This window comes from Tachysurus vachellii, chromosome 21 (genome assembly GCF_030014155.1).
Source record: "Tachysurus vachellii isolate PV-2020 chromosome 21, HZAU_Pvac_v1, whole genome shotgun sequence".
Lineage (NCBI taxonomy): Eukaryota > Metazoa > Chordata > Actinopteri > Siluriformes > Bagridae > Tachysurus > Tachysurus vachellii.
In genome coordinates this window covers 4867604-4887603 of record NC_083480.1, presented here as the reverse complement: position 1 = coordinate 4887603, position 20000 = coordinate 4867604, and the positions used below count along the sequence as shown (strand labels likewise).

The 20000-nt window shown below is 41.5% G+C and overlaps 1 protein-coding gene across 2 annotated transcripts in view; it reads right to left on the bottom strand.

The window, feature by feature from the left end:
• The window catches only part of sdk1a (sidekick cell adhesion molecule 1a), a 264282-nt gene that overhangs the window by 97799 nt on the left and 146483 nt on the right, over positions 1-20000 (bottom strand). For both annotated transcript variants that reach the window (XM_060896811.1, XM_060896812.1), the window contains exon 5: positions 11369-11502. In XM_060896811.1, the coding sequence (XP_060752794.1) occupies positions 11369-11502 (134 nt within the window). The remainder of the gene's footprint in view (positions 1-11368; positions 11503-20000) is intronic.

Here is a 20000-nt window from a genome sequence, read left to right as displayed (position 1 = left end):
ATTTGGTGTCTAATGCACAGCTTCAACAAATGACAGTTGGCTCTGTTTTGCTGGAAGCGAAAGCACTCCAATTTAAGCTCAAAGCAGCCTCATTTAATACTGTAATAATTTTAAAAGATGTGAAGTTGCTTTTTAAGAGCTACCCAAGCCTGTCTATAGCACTCGTGCCAAATGAAGAGATACACCTATTCACATTCACTGGAGTACCGAAAAGAAAGGCATTGAAATCCCTCATCAGCGACCTGTTCTTTTGCTTTTGGCTCCGTGAGTGACTTCTCAGACTCTTCAAGCATTAAGCCTCACTAAGCCAAACTGTGGCACAACACATACCATGGTCTTGATGGTCTTAAAATAACCCCCACATGAAATAAAGTCCCTAATTCCTTTCGCTCGTAACACAGGATATGTTTGGTGCATCCGTCCTCTCGGTACCAGTCGCTGTAGCTGTAGCTGTAGTAGCCAGGGGGGGGGGTTTGAAGAGAGACAGAGCTGCTGGAAGTCTTTCTGGCTTAAATGTTACACTCCTCTACACCAATCTCCCATGTTAGAGGGTTTTTTTTCCCCTCGTCCTCTTCGTGCACTCCTCGCCAGGGACATCATTACAGAGTTCCATCTCCCTGCAAAATTACAAGCCGGGCGCAGGAGTGGACTGGGCTGGAAATTAAACCACAAAGATAAGAGGGTAAATGGTGGGGTGAGTGAGGTGGGGTGGGGTGGGGTGGGGTGGTGCAGCGCGATGCGGTACGGATCGGTTTTCACCTCTTAGGGCCATCTGATGAAGAGACGGCGCTTGGTATTTCCTATAATTTATAATAAGTGAGGGGTCGGTTATATTTTTTCCATACAGACATACAGTACTGTAAAGGATCCACATTTTAATAGACTCGCTTTGCTTGTTTATCTTGATCAAAATCAGCTAAGATGAAAATAGTGAAAGACAAGACTGGGCTTGTGATGCTGCGAATATGTAGTTACCAGGCTTAGTTTTGAAAATCCTCTGATAATTACAGGGCTGTGCTAAAGCATTTACAGAAATGATCCTGGCAACAGCTTCACTCATTTTGGTCTTTTATGTGGATCAGTACAGATGCCAAAATGACTGAAATAATCATAAAGACTCAATAAAGCAAAGGAAAAGAAGCAATTACTACAAGTGTAATGTGTCAGTTACAGAAATGTGTGTAAAAGACAGAGCATGACACACGCACGCACGAACACACGCACACACTAACACTTTACTATACCTGTAAGTATTAATACAGCTATTTAATGCTATGTCTACGCTTAAATAGTAAAAAAAATAAAAATAAACCATTTGGCTCTTAAGGGTCAGGGTTTTTAGGAGAGAAATACCCACCCACCTCACTCATCTCACTTCTTAAACATACATACACATGCATACACACACAAACAAACACACACACACACACACACACACACACGTTTCTGGCTCTGATAGTGTTTTAATTTAATGGGTAAAGATTTGTTAAAAAAAAAAAAAATAAACCCCGACCCCAACCTTTCACACACCTCTGCACCCCAGGATTCATTGTCCCCAGCACACACACACACACACACACACACACACACGCATGCATGCGCACGTGCACGCACGCACGCACACACACATGCACGTATCTGTTTACAATCTTGTTTTTATCCTCAAGCCTCTCATTTGCAGAGGAGCAAGGTAATAAAAGTCAGGGAACAGAGGCAAAGCTCACAGGCTGCACGTGGTTTCAGTTTTTCAGCCTTACTTTCTGTCTGTGCTTCCTGACCGCATGATGAGGGGATTCCTACAGGCAGGGAAGGGAGTAGGGGGCAGGATACAGAGCCAGTGACTTTGCGAAAAGGTTAACGATCCAGTGGCCAGAGGGCTGCTCTCCAGAGAGCGGATTAGTAATGGAGTATAGTGCTGCTGGGTAAAGGAAAAACCTTCAGGATAGTGGGCTGGCCTCCTCTCTCTCTCTCTCTCTCTCTCTCTCTCTCTCTCTCTTTCTCTCTCTCTCTCACACACACACACTACTAAGCCATGCTGGACTTCCTGTCTAAATGCTAACCACACGGTTCCTACCCCAACGGGTAGCAGCCAGAGGCAAACCCCACGCTGCCATGCGCCCAACAGACAGTGGAGAAAAAAAAAAAAAAAAGAAACAGTTTGGCCTCTTTTTATGACCACACAGGAAGATGAGAGTCAGGAGGAAAAAACCCTCCATAGCTCCTGGTGAGTAAATTAAAAGGGAGAGATGAGTGTTGTCATGAATGCTTCCATAGATTCTGAATCATCTACTTAAAGGGATTTAAGAACAAATCCGGATGCGCAGCTTCTCGGATCAAAGTGGAGGAAGGAGCGTTAAGGGTAACGACTTCAGGCTTTTCCTCTCCCACATTCTTTCCATCTAGCAACAGCAGGATGATCGTCATCAGCCGAATTGCTGAAACGCTCGCGACGTCTTTTTAGATGTGTCGATGGATTCCTCGCTGTAATAATATCCGCAGACGGTTCTCTCAAATCCACAAACGGCAATGATGTGACAACACAGAAAACAAGTCCTGCACAACCCTAGATATGCCATCGTTATATACATAAGCACCAAAACTCCTCACCTCCGTCGGCCCTGAGCATATCTGAGCTGTCACACGCTGCCAACGTTCTCTACAAATCCATTTCCAAAAACTCATCACGGGCTCAAGATATTCTATTGTACCGCTGTCCTTGGGACGGAACTCAGTGGCAAATACCAATAACATTACAGCAAGTGCTCTTTTATAGGCGTCACATTAACAGCCATTGTTCAGATAACATTACAAAATGGCACTCAGAAAAGCACAGGCAAGGTAATTCAGATGAGCTGATAGCACGAGGGACGGCGGAATACAGAGAGGAGCGGCGAGCGGCGAGAATCCCAAGAGCTCTCGCAAGCAGATGGAAGCGTACGAACTGTAACAGTATAAAATCTGAAATAAGAAAAGCTACACACAAACAAAAGAAGCCCTTAAACCTCGACGCCACTGGATCTGCACAATTATAGCAGAATACAAATGTGTTGAAAGAAAGCGAACCTGTGTTGATTTGATTCAGTGTACCAGCTCTGCTCTGTTACTCTGACACTAATGACATAGCTCATTATAATTACAGATAAGAGCTGCTTCCTCGGTGCTGCAGCAAACTGGATTAGACAAGAAGAGGACTTGCAAAAGCCTACCTACACCACGGAATTGGCAGTGTACCTTCTATTATCATAATCATAAAACAACCCCCTCCCTGCAAAGCGAGCTGGATACACCACAGCTCATTTACCATGTACTACAAGGTTATTATTTCTGAACATACACCGTATCTCTCTCTCTCTCTCTCTCTCTATCAGTCTATCTATCTCTCTCAGTATATATATACTGTATATACATCTCAGGTACAAGTTCATATGCAGAAAGAGAGAGAGAGAGAGAGAGAGAGAGAGAGAGAGAGAGAGAGAGAGAGAGAGAGAGAGAGAGAGAGAGAGAGAGAGTGAGAGAGAGAAAGAGGGAGAGAGAAAGCGAGAGAGAGAGAGAGAGAGAGAGAGAGAGAGAGAGACAGATAGAGAGACAGACATACAGATGAATATATAAAACACATAATTAGAGAGATGTAGATACAGTATACATACTCAGAGAGATAAGGGCCTTAGCAGTGGCAGCCTGGTGGACGAGGGAATCAAACTCACATCCTACCGATTTTTAGACCAGAAACTTAACCACTAGGCTACCATATCCCTTATATCCCCTTATATAGACAGATAGACAGATAGACGGATGGGCGGACATATAGAGAAAGAACGATAAATGTAAATACAGCATACATGCAGTAATTATAGAGAGAGTGAGATATATATAAAGAGATGAAAATACAGAATATATAATTAGAGAGAGAGAAAGAAAGAAAGAAAGAAAGAGAGAGAGAGAGAGAGAGAGAGAGAGAGAGAGAGATGTCAGAGTGAGAGGTAAAATGTTTCATTGTGCTTTGTTGAAATAAAACATCACATTGACGCCAGACCTCCTGCTGGAGCATTACCATAACATGCCATGGACTCCCTGTAACACGGAGGTCTGCATCCAGCTGTGTTCAGCAGCTGGAATAATGCAGATACAGACACTTTTTCTTCAAGACAGCTGCTGTTGATATGAAATGGACACAGTGACAAGGACACGTTGACATACAGCTCTGTCACCAGATAAAATACACCAGGAATGTCTGACGTCTGAGGAAACACTTTACCAAGATCCCAGTTAAACAGAGCTAATGTGAGGTGCGGTGCGACCTGCTGGTCAGTGCCCTATCATCGCTTTACAGTATACTGTATACGGTAACCATGGAAACGATGGAACGGGAAAAATAGTTCTGACAGGAGAAGTTTGTAGCTTTGTTTTGGCTCTTTGATGTCGTAAAAGAACCCCCGAGTTCAGAAAGTGACATCAAATCAACACCAAATAAAAACTAGCTCAGTTTCCTGAGCATACAAAATGAGCATGTGATCAATCTTGTTTTGTTTTAAAATGGTGGACCGGGATTGGGAACATTGAATACCTGGCCGTCGGTCATATTCAGCTGTAGATGTAATCTCCAGTCATGTGCTACAAGTGCTCAGGAAGTGTATTTATCTATTTTTACTGTGTTGTGTATTAAACTCTCGGGTGAAAACATCCGAAATGACATAATCCTTAGGGGAAATGTTACAGAGGGACATGTAATGTTTTACTCGGGTGAAAGATCCTCTGTTCTCACATCGCATGCGTTCATTTTATTTGTACTTTTGTACAAATAAATTGTAGACTTTTAATTTTCAGGTGAAATGAATACAATTTACTGTAAGTATCTGTGTGATGACGCACATGCCAAAGACAACAAGAGATTCATGTTAGTAATGTTTTATAATAGATGTTAAATATTAAATCTGAGGTACTTCACAAGGCGCAAATAAAGAAACATAAAGAAAAGATGAAAAAGCAGACTGGGACAGAAGTGACGCTGTCAACTCCTTGAGCAACCGTTTGATGCTGCGAACGCCACAAGAGGCCCCTGCTTTCTTGACTCATGCAAAACAGATGTCTGTTTATTTTTACATCCCAATCATGCCGGTTTATTTTTCCTTCCTGGCGAAATAACTCAAGACGTACAAACTCAACACTGAACGCGCTGTTTTTCGGCGGGCCTTTGTAGCGCCAACATCAAAACCCAAACGCTAGTTTTTCTATTCTGCAGTCACAGCCACTGCGTCATCATGACCTACTTCCACCGGCAGCTGCGTGACTGAAAAACCCGAGCGTGAAACCTGGAGAAACCCGAACGCGGCTTGGCTTGCTACGTTCTCCTTGACTGCGAAGCTGCGGCTTTTGTAAACAAAGCTACAAATCAAAACTTTTCTTTTAATTACGCTGGCCTTTGTTTATTTCTGGTAAGCCAAGAACTATAACCCCATGTACAAGCAAAAGGCTTCTTTCATTTGGCCACCTTCCACATTACAGTGTCATTACAGTAAAAGTAAAATAGGCATAAAAAGTGAGATACTGAAGCCATTATGTGAGACGCTACACGCATTTAACTAGTTCAGCTGTAATTTACTATTAACCTCACATCATAGCACAAACAACACTAATCAAATCGTTTCTCTTCTCCAGACTGCCAAGAAATTAAAGCCATGTAACCACAAAACTCAGTTTAGTTTTTCCACATGCTACATCTCCTCTATTACTTCATGTAACCCATTAAAATAATGACAATACTAGAGAAATGGAGATAAGAGCAGCAAAGTGGGGACTAAGTGTGAGATAAGGCCGCTGTGATTAGCAGGCTGTAATCGAGATCCGTATCGTCTTAAAACATCAAGAGTCTCGCTCACCATAAACAAGGACTATCTTGAGACTGATGGACAGCTTATTATTTGTCTGTCAAGTGCACTGGTGAAGAAGTCATAGGCCCAGAGAGTCTGCTTGTCACAGACTAATGAGAAGCAAAGCACAGCGCCCGTAGCGGCAACGCCGCCGTGGCCCCGCGAATCAGCCGACGTCACGTCCTATCAATCTCCGCTCAAATTACAGGTGACAAGTTATCAAATCTGCGATATTACAAACTAAACACAGACCTCCCAAAGGACCTATTTGTTTAAGATATAGGCAATTAAGCAAGGCACGTCCTGTCAGGACCGGAGACTTCGCGTCACGGCTCCAGAGCTAATTTCATCCTCTTAATGGAAAATAAATAAATAAATAAATAAAAAAGTTAAGAGACGGCAAGAAAAATACTCTGCTAAAACACAGGCAATAAAAAAATAAATAAATAAATAAATAAAAAAGTAAAGGTGGCAGAAGGGTGGGTGCTTCAGAACTGATGCTTTAATCATCCTGGGTCCCTTGGGTCAGCTTACAGTGCAGGAAAGCAGCTTTTGTTTGAATGTAATCTGCTGGTAGGAAGAGCAAATAAAAATTTATGGAGTTGTTCATTAAATCTTAACGACACAACTCTCCAGATAGTCCAGACACAGGCCCTTGTGGACCCCTTCCTCCTCCCTATCCGCCCCTACATCCCCCCCTCACTAAATCCACCCAAACCTTTTAGTGATCCAGATGTTCACATGTGGAGACCGAGTCGTGTCAGTGGTTGTAAATACTCCTGGACTGTTTCTATCCTCAAAGGAATAAATAAATAAATAAATAAATAAATAAATAAAATTCTTACTGCCTTGTAGTCGTTCTCTCCGGTCTCACTATCACACCAAAACACACACTGCATACAGGAACAACTCCACTAGCCGCGGGAGCAAACAATTAGCATACGTCACTGTCTGAGTGTCACTGGGATAAACCCATCCCAGTAATGTGCACTAAAAGAAACATTTCTACACCGAGATATAAACACTGGAGGGAAAAGAATGCCTGTAAAGAACCCCCCGCCCCCCTTCCTCCCCCAGGTGATCTATTAGTGTGAATCAATATAACAATACAACCTCTCATGTGCGAGTCTCACTGTAGAATTTGGAACAGAAGAAGATCGTTTTATCATGGGGTCGGCAGACCAACATCTGGAGCAACCCGGAGATGAAATTTCCCCCAGCCTTAACAATGTGTGTTTCTTATTTCATGTGTTTAAATCTCACATGGTATTTCTAATCAGACAGCTGAGAAGTTTATTGACCTTTTTTTTTTTGTTGGTGACTGATTCGCCAATTCAGGAGAGAGAATAAAAGACAGGTTTGATTACACTTCAGTCGGTGAGGCGTGATGTACTGGGCTAACAATGAACACAGTGTGTATCTCTTATAGACATTTCTTCACTTTCCAAACCTACAAAAGGGGCTCAGGGACTCGTCTGTGGCCTCGTCTGTTCCTATTAGTGCGTGCTTATTCTCAATATTAAAACCATTACAAATGAACACAAAGTCTTCCGTGCTTTATCCTGGTAATTACCAGTGTTGTATAAAGTACTACAAAGCAATACTTGAGTAAAAGTACAAGTATCGTGCTAGAAAAAGACTTTGGTAGAAGTGAAAGTTACCTTTTAGAATATTACTCAAGTAAAAGTCTTAAAGTATCTGATATTTACTGTACTTAAGTATCAAAAGTCATTTTCTGATATTTAATGTACTTAAGTATTTGAAGTAAAAAGTAAAAAGTAAAATTTCAGTGATTTTCGGTAGGCATAAGATCAGGGGCGGTTCTAGGGTCTCATCTTTAGGGGGTTTTAGCACTCAGTGAGAATTTAAAACAAGAAGAGTTTTATATTATACATTATATGACTACATAGTAAACCAAAAGTTATGGGATTATTAAATGGCAAAAGTGGACAAAATTTTATGCATGATGTAATGATGCCAGTCTTGAATCAGATCAGTTCATGTACAGTATGTGTGCATTCTCTACAAACAGTGTGTCCAATGAATGCAGTCATTAATAAACAAATATTCACAAGACAAAGACCAAATCAGTAAATGTTATTTTTATTTAATATTGAATGGATTGTTTGCATTAATATTTTGTTTGTGCTACAACTCTGGTAATAAGAATAATGACATTTCACTGCTTTTGGTTGCCGTCTTTGCGGCTTTCTGCCGATTAACGTTATAGATAAACGCCTCCAGCTCTGACTGCGCGTGCACTGCACCTCCAGCTCTGACTGCACGTGCACGCTGCACGTCCCTGTGCTTGTCCGTAGAGCGTGAGGAGCGTAATGCAATCTAGGAGCAGTGATTCGTCAAACCTCCCTTATTGCAGTCGCACACATTTATTCTGATTTTATTTTGTAGTAACGAGTAACGAAGATGCTTAGTGGAAATATAATGGAGTAAAAGTAAACATTTTACCTAGGAAATGTAGTGGAGTAAAAGTGAAAGTTGACATAAATTTAAATAGCGAAGTAAAGTACAGATACGTGAAATTTCTACTTAAATACAGTAACGAAGTATTTGTACTCCGTTACATTACAACACTGGTAATTACTTCTAATTATTATGTTTAGTTCATTTGTGTAAACGAGTTCTGTTCATCCATCCATGCACCGCTGCTGACAAACAGCGAGACGTTTTGGTTATAACCGGTTAGCGTACATTTCTGGCACTAGACCTAGCACTGTTTTTAAAATAGCTGGTCATGATTTCAGCTGGAAGAAACAGACCCAAGCACACGGTTGCCTCCAAATGAGATCATTAGTAACAGCAAATAATGACTGAGCTGGTTAGTCTGAGCCTATTTCCTTTGAAATAAATCAAGCCGCTCAAATGCAAAAAAAAAAGCCTTGAAAATGGCAGCAAGAAAAAGAAAGACAGACCGCGGTCAGAAAAATGGTTCGAGCCAGCAGAGTTATGTCCATGCATATACTCTAGACACACACACAAACACACACACACATAAAAATTCAACCAAGCAATGAAATTCCATCATACGTTTCTCTTTACGTTCAAAGAGACAGACTCGGGGGACAACATCCCGAGCGGCGTCATGACAACACCCCGAGCGGCGTCAATTAAACACGTCTGATCAGACGCCGTCGTGGCAGCGTTCTTTACCTGAGCTGACCTTTTTCCAGCCCAAAGGCGACTGATAATGGAGGGAGAACCGAATGAGGTTTCTAGTTCGACAGCTCCAAATGAGATCCATGTCACCCATGACAAAAGATTCTTTGCAGGCGGACAATAATTCACTCATGATTGGATGGATGGACAATCAGCCTCGAGAAATTGCTTAAAAAAAAAAAAAAAAAAAAAAAAGAAAAAGATACTAAAAGGACACAGGATTACATCCAATTTTGTTCCTTGTTTTGTGTCTAACTGGTTTTGTAAGTGCATACTAGTGGTAGAGTGTGTAATTTGATTGACAGCTGGTTTGTACTTGGTGTAATGAGTTTTTAAATAAACATATCCGACAAACTAAAAATAAATAAGTAAACAAGAACAACAACAAACTGAAATGCAGTTTCGAGAGGAAAAGAAGTCATTTTGACCACTGATTCATTCTACACACTTCTGGCTCTGAGGTGAACGGAGGGTAATTTTTTTTTAAGTGGGTGAGTCATAAGGCCCTGACATTTAAATGCAACTTTTCAGAATATTGTGGTTCATGTGCCAGTGTCTGTGTCTGACCATAGGTGCATTTTATTCTGCCAAATGCTTTACTTTGCACTGACAAAAATCCAACAAAGAGGAATGGAAAGAGTTTTTTTTGGTGATGCCAAAAACACAGAGGATTAGCATGTGCTTTAGACTCCTCCATATTCCTGCTCTGTGCCGTACATGCTGTACGTTTGTACACCATGGATGTGTGACATATCAAAACACTCACAAGAATGAGGGGAACTTCCTCACGTGTATTTTGATGAAGTCACGTGACGTCACGTGATTTCACGTGAAAATAAAAAATTTGCACAACATGGACATGCGACATATCAAAACACTCAGTACAATGAGGGGAACTGCCTCACATGTATTCTGGTCACGTCACATGATGTCACGTGAAAATCAAAATTTAGCACAACATGGACACGTGACATATCAAAACACTCAGCATGATGAGGGGAACTTGCCACGTGCAAGCACCATTCACATTTTCTTCAGGAAATGTATGTTCTAGTTGTATTTGTCCTACTCTACAGTGGTGATTAATAGGAAGCTCATATGAAAGTAGACACTGCAAATTTGTACGAATTTGTAGTTATTCGTAAAAAAACGTCACGTCAAAAACATTTCTGCTCTCTGAAATGCCCTAAATGTTTGTTCATAAGCCTCGAAAATTTCTTTTCTTCACCCACTAAAATTCTCATTTTAAATCAGACTTGCAGCCAGAAAAGAACTCATTTCTTATTTCTGATTAAAAATCTCCAAAAACTCAATTTCCATTCCGTGAACCTATTTGAGATCTTTTCTTTTGAGCTGAAATCATATTGCTTCAAGTTGCATAGCTGTTTCCACAATTGTAACTGGTCTCTACACATCCATGGGCTTGTTTCTGCAACCACAGAGACAGAAAGATATCCATATAACAGACGCCTGGTCTTTTACGTTACAGAGGCGAACCTCATGACCGTAGAGTAAACGCCTTGTGGACGTTACACAACGTTTCCAATCCACTGCTCATAAGTTGTTGCCTGCGATGAGATAGAGCGTATACGAATCTCTCGACTTTCCTTCACCTGGAGGAGACCCAGAAAAAATCCCATAAAAGCCTCAGGAAAGTCTTGTACCTGTGCGCAAAATGGCGCTACTTCTGTTTCTGCGTTCGGTTGAAATGGCTCTGTTTTACGATATACATGAGTTACAGATAAGAGGTTTTATGATAAGATGTGGGGAAAAAGATGAATTATTTTCTTCAGACAGAACCAGCATTTCAGAAATGATGCTAAACACAAATTGGCAAAGGTTTCCATTTTGGTAAAAACTTTGATAATCGATCCTTGCTCCGCCCACAAATGTAAAAAAAAGCTAAAATCACGCCCGAATCAAATCACTGACTAATTACTAAAACCTTCCTAAACTGAAAATGTAAATGTTTGAAGGTGTACATCTTCATCAGGACCCGTGAAGACCTGCTGTACTCGAAATAAGACATGTCCATCAGGTTACGGTGCCGGTGAGAAGATCCGATTAGATCCCTTCACCACATTCTTCCATCATTACCTAGTCATATCGGCTCTCTTCTTCCATGTGTATTTCTCTACTGTTTCACTCTTTCACCCCTGAGCGTTGCTCTCAAACACAGAGCCTAGAAACGCACCAGGAATAGAACTGTTTAAAAAAAAAAACAGGCTACGGCAATGAAATGCTGGTCGACGTTGGTGTCTGAGATTCCTCTAGAGCTGCAGGAGGAACAGGAGCGACACAACAAACTCCCTCGCTCCTTTGCTTACCTGTCACATTCAGGTAAATGGATGGACTCGTCTTATTCTCGCCGTTCTTCTCGTTGACGGCCTGGACGTAGTACCTCCCGGCATCTGCTGCAGCCGTGGACAACACTACCAGCTGGTTCTCCATGGTTATGGCCCTGCATACCAAAAAAAAAAAAAAAAAAAAAAAAGAAGAGTTAAAGATTAAATTGCCTCAGAGTTATAAAGTGCTTCTCACAATTAGGTCGCTGCTCTGACAAATTTCACATGTGCTGTGCATTGATAGCATTTCAATTAGCAGCCCACTGGTGTGTATTGAGCTTCATTAAAGTATAGACGCAAGGCTTTACACCGAGAGGCATCCAGCATAGAGGAATTTCATGGGCCCTGCACTCCCTCGATGTATCTGATCCCTCATTCTGACATAAGCAGAGAATCAATGAGCTGAAAGGGTCATTACTGGCAGAAATGGTGCACTTTGCGAGTATAAACCTACAGGATAGACTCCCAGCTCTCGGAGACAGTCACTGAAACACGGACAGAAGCAACCTTGGGGTAAAATATCGAAGCGGACTTTGCGCTGCTATAAAATCAAAGAGTACAGGCTTTGGGATCGGGATTAGATCCTTGCAAGATGATGAAAGTATTACTCACAGTGATCTAAGGTTAGCTTACAGAATGTGGGCAGCGGTTCACACTTCCAAAGTGCTTCACATACAGTACACAGAATATCTAAGTGGATTTCTAAAGCATTGGAAATAAGTCTTAGGCGTCTGATGCCTGAAAACTGATGACTCCAGCTCATCAAGTGTTCGTATCAGTTCTCTCTCAGACCCTTATTCAAGGTGAGATTATTATCTCCAAACCAAATTTGTGCTACAGAGTGCAAGGTTCTTTTGATAGCGCTCCGTTCCACAAAGACGGAAAGTAAGAAGTTTGCGTTTTGTTTCAACAGATGAAAGATCTGCACTTCTTTTTTCTTTTCTCCCCGTCAAAATCCCTTTTTTTTTTTTTTTTCCTGCCTCCTCCACTTCTCTTTTTCTGATTAATTGATGGCATCCTCAATCACACATCAATGGGGCTTCACAGAGCTCTCTGTGATGAGGCACGAGGCACAGCACGACTCGCTTGAAATGCGTGATTAGCTCTGGGGACCTGTAGCTTCTTCGTGTCTACACGTTCGGAACAAAGATTGTGGTCATTACCCATTTTAAAGATGGAGCTCCACAAGAGAAAGTCAAGTCAATGAGATTTTTGCAGCTAGAGCTGAAAAAAAAAACAGCTCTGGCAGGAGCCTGTGGGACCATCTGAGCTTGTGCGGGAACGTTGATTGTGTAATTAGAGTCTTTTGCAGGTTTGCTAAGTGCTTTTTTTGATGTTCTATGATTAAGTGAAGACTGCAATAAAGAGATCCATCAAAAGTATGCTGAGTTGGTAGACTGAGGCCAATTAAGGATGTCTGATTGTCTGATCCGGGCTGACGGCGCACAGGCATCCGTGCAGCACTCGCAGTCGCATGATAGCAGCAGCAGCAACAGCAGCAGCAGCTTCAGCGTTAAAAGGTCACACTGTTCTACTTCGATGGTGTCAATTAATAAATATCCACAGAACTAAAAAGGGCTCAGCAAGCATCAGAGCCTCACCGATTCACAGCTACGAGCTGCTTTACCTTCGTGATTGTTTAAGGATGTGCTGCATGCCTGCACCAAAGGATTTGATAAAATAGATAAATAAAAATAAACATATGATGGAAGGAAAGCGTTTACCTGTTTTCTGTTGTTTGAAAGGAATCGATACGAGCGGCATATAAACTGATTTTATGATTAGTCGAGATAGTTCTGTTTCCATTACAATTCTCCAGATAAATGGCCCCTGCCAGGGGTTCAGTAAACAGCACAGTGGGAGAGATAATGGGTAGCCTTGTTTTGTATCCCAGAGGGCTGCATGTCTGTTTGATTTCAGCCCACAACCTATTACACATGCCGCTCGGATGCCATGTGAAATGTTAATCCACTTAGGAAAGGTGCCCAGGTAATCTAAATATTCAAAGAATAAAAACGACCGCTTTGATTTGTAAAAAAAAAAAATAATAATAATCAAAAGAGTCTCTCTCTCTCTCTCTCTCTCTCTCTCTCTCCCTCCCTCCCTCTCTCTCTGCCCATCTCGGCAGGGCCTTTATCGGGGCAGTCATTTCCAATACAGGAGGGCGCTCGACCATTTTGAATACTCAAGAATAAAAAAAAAAAAAATCCAATAGAGATGAATTTACTCTGAATGGTCCTTTATTATAATATTCCACACTGACTGTTTTCTGTGGGGGGGAAAAAAACACACACACTGGCATCATTTCAAATCATTTTCAATCCGGCTCTGGAGGCGTATTATTTATAGCGTTTACCTGATGTTCCAGGAGGCTTTATTTGTATGCAGTTGATTATAGTGAGCAGAGCTGGTCGCAGCAATAATGCATTATGAAGCCTCTCTATAATACACCGAACCGTGAATGTTGCTATGAGGTCCACGGTATAATTCTCCTGGACGTCGGACACCCGCTCCCGAGATATTACATTAATCAACATGGCGGGTACCTGCTTTCAGAAAGCTGCTCCTGCGAATATTTGTTTTCATTTACTACCATAAATTACACTCTTAAAATAGGCTTACTGCACTGAGATATATGATATAGTAATTAAAATGTCAGCAAAGTCATATTGTGCTCCCGTTTCTACTAAGAACCCAGCTGGGTGGATTTGTCTGTCCTTACATTTTGATTTATGATGCTTTTAGGCCCAGGGAAAGCCAGCGCATTTTTGAGCGAGGAAAAAGGGACCTTGGGGAAGCGAGATAAGAGTCAGTGATGTGCTGAGAGCTGTACCACCCAGAAACGTGTTGGAAGCATGAGACAAGATGTTCACTATGCCTTTTCCATCTTGTACTGAACAGCAGATCAAAGCACGGGGTGGAGAAGGAAACAGACACTCCTTAATACTGAGGGAAATCGTCCGTGTCTACAGTATAAAGTACAGTGCCGGTGTGTGGGGATGAGTCTGTAAGGCATGCGAGAAAGATCTGTAAGCTAAAGAGTCTGGATGGACACGGAGATACGGAATAACGTTGGTCCTCTGCTTCCCATTTAGCCTTGGGGTCAAACCATTAAAGGGTCAGTGTGAAAGGAATCAGTGTGGAATCTGGAAGCCCGGACGTGTTTAAGACGACTCAATCCGCATGTGAAGATACACTCAAGCCCTTATACATTCACACACAGGTGCTCAGACCACCTGATTGCTCTTCTCATCTCGGATCGACCTTAATGTTCTCTCAGTCTCAATGAAAAAAACTCCCCTCTGTACCAAAAGTGTATCCTTGACTGTTTGCATTGCAACAAAATCAAGCCTGGATACTGGAAAAAATTGAGCGTCAGATCCACCAAATCGCGTCTGACTCGTCTGTTTTCTCGGCGTGCTCTCCGGCATTGTATTGTAGAACTATTCCAGATTCAGTAGGGCACCATTCTGGAGCTCAGATAATCAATGGCGCCGGTGCGGTCCCGTCCCGTCCCGTCCCGTCCACATCCAGGCCACCGTGAAGCATTTCAGAGGCAACTTCAGAGGTTATATCAGTTAGGAGCAGCAGCCTGCCGTATATCATCTGATGAATTGTGGCCAGTGCCTTACAAGCACAGATAACCCTGCAGACTTGCCCCTCTCATGACACGGATACAAAACATTCTAAATAATCCATATATATATATCCTGAGCAAGATATGTGGGTTGCCTTCAAATGCTCAAGGTCAGGTGATATGAATTAATGAAAATGTGAAGACTATACCGTATATACCAAAAGGTTGTGAGCTTACATATAAATATTTCAGCTTAATTAGCACTTGTGTTGTCAAGGCAAGGGTTGTTTTAAAGCTATCTTTTGTTACTTTTATTTTTTCGCTTTAAAAATGATATATATAGCCGAGGCATGGACTCCACAAGACCTCTGTGTGAAGGTGTGCCGTGGTATCTGACGCCAGAACGTTAGCAGCAGGTCCTTCAAGTCGTTGTAAATAAGTAGAGAGTTGGGGCTTGTGTGGATTTGATTAAGATCTGGGAATTATGGACACCTTGATCTCTTTACAGTTTGGTGGGGAGCATTATTCTGCAGAGTATACTGCCACGAAGGGATGACGTTTTCAACATTTAGTAATCTATAGGAAGTTGGTACTGTACGTATGTGTGAAAGAAACATTTTCAGGAATTCCAGGACCCTAGCTAACCTTTTTCATCAGTCTGTGTTACAATAGCTCTTTTGTGGGACCGGACCCTTGGGCTAGCCTTCGCTCCCTACAGACATCAATGAGCTTTGTCTGCTCATGATCCTGTCGCTGGTGCACCGGTTGTCCTTCTTTGGACCACTTTTAGTAGGAACTAACCACTGCATGCTGAACACCATCACAAGACCTGCTGTTTTGGAGACATTCTGACCCAGTCGTCTTGCCAGCACAATTGTTCAGAGTCAATCGGGTCCTTACGCTTGCCCATTTTTCCTGTTTCCAACTTTTCCAGCCCTTGACATGTGCCACTGTAATGAGTTAATCCCTTCACCTCTCAATGGTTTTAATCTTATGTCAGATTGATCCGCCTGTCTGATCAAAGCTAATATGATCCAATCCACCAATTTTCACACATTTTTGGATTCATTTGAAAATTTCTCTTTCTCAGCAGAGCTAGAAACTTTGCACAGATGCTGCATATCCAAAAGAGAGCAAAAACAACATGCGACACGGGCGCTAGCGTGAACACAGTGTTACACTTCAAACCAGTGTTTTGAATCAGCATGCTGTTCCACATTTGGTGGAAACTGATCTCCCAAAAAAGGCAAGATAACCTGAAGTTGGGTTTGGGTCAAAGCAGAACCTCAGACATCCTCATTAACTTAAAATTTCTACTTCATAAAAATCCGGAGCTGTATTTTAACCACATTGATTAAATAGACTAAAATAAACTAAAAACCCAACAACAGCAGCAGCAACAGAAACCTATATTAATATTAATTTAGAAATCAACTATAAAAAAGAGAGGAAGAAAGACAGGCGTAACAGAAGCGAGAATACTTTTAATACTTTTATATATCTGAGGAGTTTTCCTCTGTTCTAGACACTGAGTGCTGCATTAAGGTTACAGGATAAAGCTGGCATTGAAATAGCAGTGAGCTGAAGAGCGAAAAAACCTTTCCTTAAAATACCTTTCCACAGACTGAATGAGTATTCAACTTTTCCATATACAACTTTCGAATCACATCAAAAGGGCTTTTCTTTGCTTTTTTCCACACAAGGAAGGTGTACAAGCAATCGTCAGAAAGATGACATTTTAAAAAGTGTGTTTCTTCCTCCACGGTGTATAACTGAATAAACAGACCACAAATGCATTGAAACCAGCCACCCTTCCTTTTCATCGGGTTGCAGCGTGCTCGATACTCCGTGCTGTGGGGGGACTACTTAACATTTCAGAGCCGAGCTCAACTGTGGGAAACTAAGAATCCGACGCCCTCGCTGTATCCAACTTTCCCCTTACTCACTTCATCTTACAAGACCTTCTCTTCAATATCACGCCTGTGTTCTGACCTGTGGAAAAAGCCTGGAATGATGTGATTGTCGTAACGGGCTACAAAAGGGCCCGAGCGCTGAAATGTATTCGAAAAAGAATCTTTGCAGGCCAGGAAGAGCTGGATCAAAAAGACTGCAACGATAGGGATGTTGATAGCAACCCATCCTTTTTCTTATCGACTCACTGCTTCCTGCTTGTAAAGCTACTTTTACTATGCCATTCTAGCTGTCTTTTAAAATTTCACACAGAATAAGATGATCCCACTAAATTCTTCTGAATTTTATGGCACAAACTGTGCTCTCTGGGTCAGATTATATAACGAAGACCCTGTAACTGTAGTCCGGTGATTCCTGTCATCAGTCCGGACCTTTATAGAAGACAAGCCTTCGGTTAAATAGCATAAAACCGGAAAACCATTAGCACGTGACACTTGAATGAGAGGCCAAGAATGGAATTGTTATACAGATTAACGTGAGCAAGTGAGTATTTGTAACGAAAAGAATAAAATCGAAATAAAAAACAATAGAAATTGTAATAAACCTTTAAACAACCCGAATCAAGACGATATTTCAATATATCAAGAAGACCAAACCTGTTTCTAAGACAAATATTTAAATAGAATTAATTCCAGGTTTTGTATACTGTACATTTTTACTTTTAGATTTAATTGTTTTTCTAAACGGGTATTTATCAAGGCGAGCAAGTACCTGTTGTAATTAAGAATTAAGACACTTCTCCGTGGTAAAGTTCATTCATGATGCTGGTTGCTGGGCATCAAAAGGTGCATCAGAAATACTTTCATACAGTTTCTATTTTAGCATCGATTTGTTTATTTGATTTGTTCTTCCTCCCACGTAATCTGACATGCTCTACTTAAAAGTGTTAACATCTTTTATTCACTTTTCTAATATTTACTTTAAAACTTTCGCTTTCTCGACATTTCATTCTGCATTTTGAGTTTCTTCACATCGAAACCCCACCATCCTTTCGGTGGATTTTAAAGTCACGGCAGCTTCGAGATTCATTCATTCATTCATTTTCTACCGCTTATCCGAACTACCTCGGGTCACGGGGAGCCTGTGCCTATCTCAGGCGTCATCGGGCATCACGGCAGGATACACCCTGGACTGAGTGCCAACCCATCGCATGGCACACACACACTCTCAGTCACTCACACAATCACACACTACGGACAATTTTCCAGAGATGCCAATCAACCTACCATGCATGTCTTTGGACCGGGGGAGGAAACCGGAGTACCCGGAGGAAACCCCCGAGGCACGGGGAGAACATGCAAACTCCACACCCACAAGGTGGAGGTGGGAATCGAACCCCCAACCCTGGAGGTGTGAGGCGAACGTGCTAACCACTAAGCCACCGTGCCCCCCCACAGCTTTGAGATTTGAATATTTAAGTTGTAATCCTGTCATTGCAAGTACTTGACTTGTTGCCACCATTGAGGGTGTCATATTGAACAGCGCCCCACTGAAACGGTGCTCGGCTGAAGGGGCAGCGAAGCGTCTAACAAGCCCCTGCTCGTACTCACCTACAGTACCCTTCTCACACCCATGTCCAGGCAAAACTTTCAATTTTACCACAAACACTTTACAGCAGCAATCACTGGGAGAAACAGTCTAAACCTTTAAGGATGGAGAAAGAGGATCTCAGGGTAAAAGTTTATGACTTGGACAGACTAGACATGCCTTTTTTTTTTCCCCTGATGGAAATGACAGCGTGCCTGCCAATCCATCCAGGAGTAATGCTAGACTGTCAGTCAAAATGCACCAGCAGCTAAATTGGGATATAAACCAAAATGATGGTATGTGAAAAGTTTTACTAGCAGGATCCCATTCCTGAGGAGTGTTTCTTCATTCTGGCAAAATTTTATGCCTCTTTGTCATGATTGGGTTGGTGACATTAGTAAATCCTGAGTGTTGGAGATGGTTTACACGGCCATGGGTGCAGTCAGTGTGGTAGAACAACAAAAGAAGACCTGAATCTTTGTTGTGTAAAGGTGTTGGCTGCTCTCTAACTATATATATATAGACATCAGAAATGTACTGTTACGGTTTAAATCACAAGAAGACACATTGGACGCCAAGTCGTGTTTTAAAGAGCTCGGCTCCATAAGTCTCTTTAATTATTGCGGCAGCTCGAATCCTGGTTACCAACTGGCTTTCTCACTGCATATCAATCAGGCGTCCATGCTTCTGAAGCAGAAAATTAAATTACTCAAAGAAAAACATCTAAACCTATGTGCCAGTTTGGCCAGATCGTGACACGGGCTGCATTTTAGCCCTAAATGAATATCAGCCATACAGCAAGACAGAAAACGTAGAAATATCTTTGAAAGCTTAAAAGTTTTTCTTTCTAAAAAACTAAAAAAAAAAAAAACTGTGACAGTTTATGTGTCTACAAAATATATTTATATTTGTTTTTAATTGTGTTTTTATTTTTTAATTTATACTTTATATTTGATTGTTTTGCTAAAAGAAGTATTTTTGGATCCAGTGTTTGATGTAATTAAGAAACTGTAGAAGAAAAACTCCCAGGATGAAATGTGCTCATGAAGCTATGGGAATAAAATGAAAAACCCTCTATGGCCGTAGGAGTAGGGGTGCACAAACTATCGGCTGTATATAGAGAGAGAAAGTGATAAGTACCTTTACATATATATATATATATATATATATACAGTATATATATATAACTGGACACTGTAACGGTATTGTACACAACATTTATGTCATCACTGTTTGCATTGTAAATGGTTGCTATGGCAATGATGAAGTCTGAAGATTAAAGATAAAAAAAACAAACCCACAGATCTGGATATTTAGAGCTTAACAACAGTAATGCAGAAAAACATCTACTAATTTTAAACGGATAGCTAATCTTACAGCTTAAAAAGTTGTTATGTTTCATTATTACACCAATTAAGAGGAAATGTGTGTGTGTGTGTGTGTGTGGAGGGGGGATCACAGGTTGATAAGCAAACAGCATAAACATTCACTTTCGTTATCCGCACAACCCGCATGTTTTCTTATTCCAGCACAGAACCG